The sequence below is a fragment of the Atta colombica genome, unplaced genomic scaffold, assembly GCF_001594045.1.
Source record: "Atta colombica isolate Treedump-2 unplaced genomic scaffold, Acol1.0 scaffold77, whole genome shotgun sequence".
Lineage (NCBI taxonomy): Eukaryota > Metazoa > Arthropoda > Insecta > Hymenoptera > Formicidae > Atta > Atta colombica.
In genome coordinates this window covers 796811-798832 of record NW_017259569.1, presented here as the reverse complement: position 1 = coordinate 798832, position 2022 = coordinate 796811, and the positions used below count along the sequence as shown (strand labels likewise).

At 31.3% G+C, this 2022-nt stretch overlaps 1 protein-coding gene across 1 annotated transcript in view; it reads left to right on the top strand.

Annotated features, from left to right (window-relative positions):
- The first annotated feature begins 1106 nt into the window (after window positions 1-1106).
- LOC108692563 (CD151 antigen) overlaps window positions 1107-2022 on the top strand; it is an 11291-nt gene continuing 10375 nt past the window's right edge. The window contains exon 1 of the mRNA XM_018200870.1: window positions 1107-1175. Within this exon, the coding sequence (XP_018056359.1) occupies window positions 1113-1175 (63 nt within the window). The 5' untranslated portion in view covers window positions 1107-1112. The remainder of the gene's footprint in view (window positions 1176-2022) is intronic.

The window sequence follows — 2022 nt, the reverse complement described above, 5'->3', positions numbered from 1 at the left end:
CAATTGAGTTACCATTGTTTCTTTGAAGTGTGACAATGTAATATTAATAAAATTATATGACCAAATGAGATAAATCCGGAGAAGGGAGATTAGTAAACGAGAAACATAAAATTATTTGTTAATAAATTAATAAATCTTATTAATAGTATTAATATATTAAATATTTCTTAAGACAATACAAATTGCTTTTAATTATTTAACTACATAACGTAACGAGATATTAATTAAAGCACTGATCGTTTGAAATTGTTTATTATATCGGCACAAAATTTCTATAAATCTCAAAAGACAAATCTTTGATTTATAAAGCCTACATCTAAAGAAACTTATTAAAAAGATTACTAATTTAATTAATTTAGAAGTCACAAAAGGTCACAAACTGTTAACGTTTTGTCAACATGCAAAGTTATGTCATAAAGATAAGTCCACTGAAGAAACCTGCTATATAATTTTTTGAATCGTGCGTCAATTTCGAGCGAAGAGATGTTGTGATTGAAGCGAATTGTCTCAGATCGATGGTCCGATGGTAGTTACGAATTAAAGAGGACTCTCTCTCTCTCTCTCTCTCTCTCTCTCTCTCTTCTCTCTCTCTCTCTCCCTCTCTTTATCATAAAGCAGAGAATAGAACCATAAACTCAAACCGGAGGATATTGTTTCACTGTAGAAATTAACTATGTTTTTCTACAAGATAATACATTCATAAATATTGATTGTATCTTTTGTGTCTTTTAACATTCTCTAGAGGTTTACTTTGGGGGGTGTCAATGGCGAGGGAATAAGTGACCATGGTTACCGTCGACAATCACCTTCGCCTAGAACTGCAGACCAATAACGAATTTGTAACGCAGGATTTCGACCTGGAAACCGCGCTCCCGCCTTCGGTAGCCTCGAAGCCGAGGATTTCGATCGAAACCTTCCCTGTAGGCTTGGACAAAGGAGCACCATCTAGATCGTTCTCATTGACCGTACGGCTGCCGCACGGAACGCAAGCCGATCGACTATATGTCTGAATTTTTAAGTTCCCGCTAGAATTATTAATTCTAAACAATAATAATAATAATAAAATCAAAGTAAAGTTTAATTAATTTTAACGGCAAATACGAAGAAACATCATGGAATCGTGTGGAATGAATGTTATCAAATACATCCTTTTTATCTTCAACTTAATTTTCGCGGTAAGTAAAACGAGTTGGAAGAATAACAGTTGGAAGCATAATAGTTTTATCAGGATTGATCTTGGTGGCAATTTTTGAAGTGAATTTGAAGGAAATATTCTTTTATAGGAAATATCTTTTTTTTTTATTTTTATATTCTTATTTTTTGAGATTTACGGATATATCCGGTTTTTATAATTTTTCTGCTTGAAATATTTTCAGGTACTTATATAATGCGCAAAAGAATTCGATTATTTATGATGTACTTTTTAAATTATAGTTTAATATTTTCGAAAATTTTATTTATACACTGAGAAAACATAATACAAATTTCAACAAATGTTTATGTGAGTATGCCAACTAAAGATTTATTTACAGTAAATAAGCATTTGTTAATAAAAAGAAATGATAAATCATGCTTGTGTAAGTGTGCGCGCGCATGTGTGTGTAATATGTGTAGGCTAAACCAATCTAATACTTTCCTTTTATACTTAAATACATAAAAATTTGTATTATTTCAATTCGTATTATTTCTAATCAAGAAATGGAAGTAACTCGCTACTTCCCATACAATAAATGACTGTTTGTCAACTTATAGTCGACTTTTTCCAGTCGGCATATATTATAGTCGACTGTTGAAAGTCGACTTAAAATCAACTGTTCCCAGTTGACTTAAAATCGACTTTCAACAGTCCATTATGAATCGATAAGTTAACTATTTGCTGGCCATTAGTCTACTATGTTTTAGTCAACTGTAAATCGACTTAAAGATGACAAAAGCTTTATTCTTCACGCACGCACGCACACGAAATATTTTATTATTAAAGTTAAACAGATTAAAAAGGCCAAGAAATTAATGAACAATTAA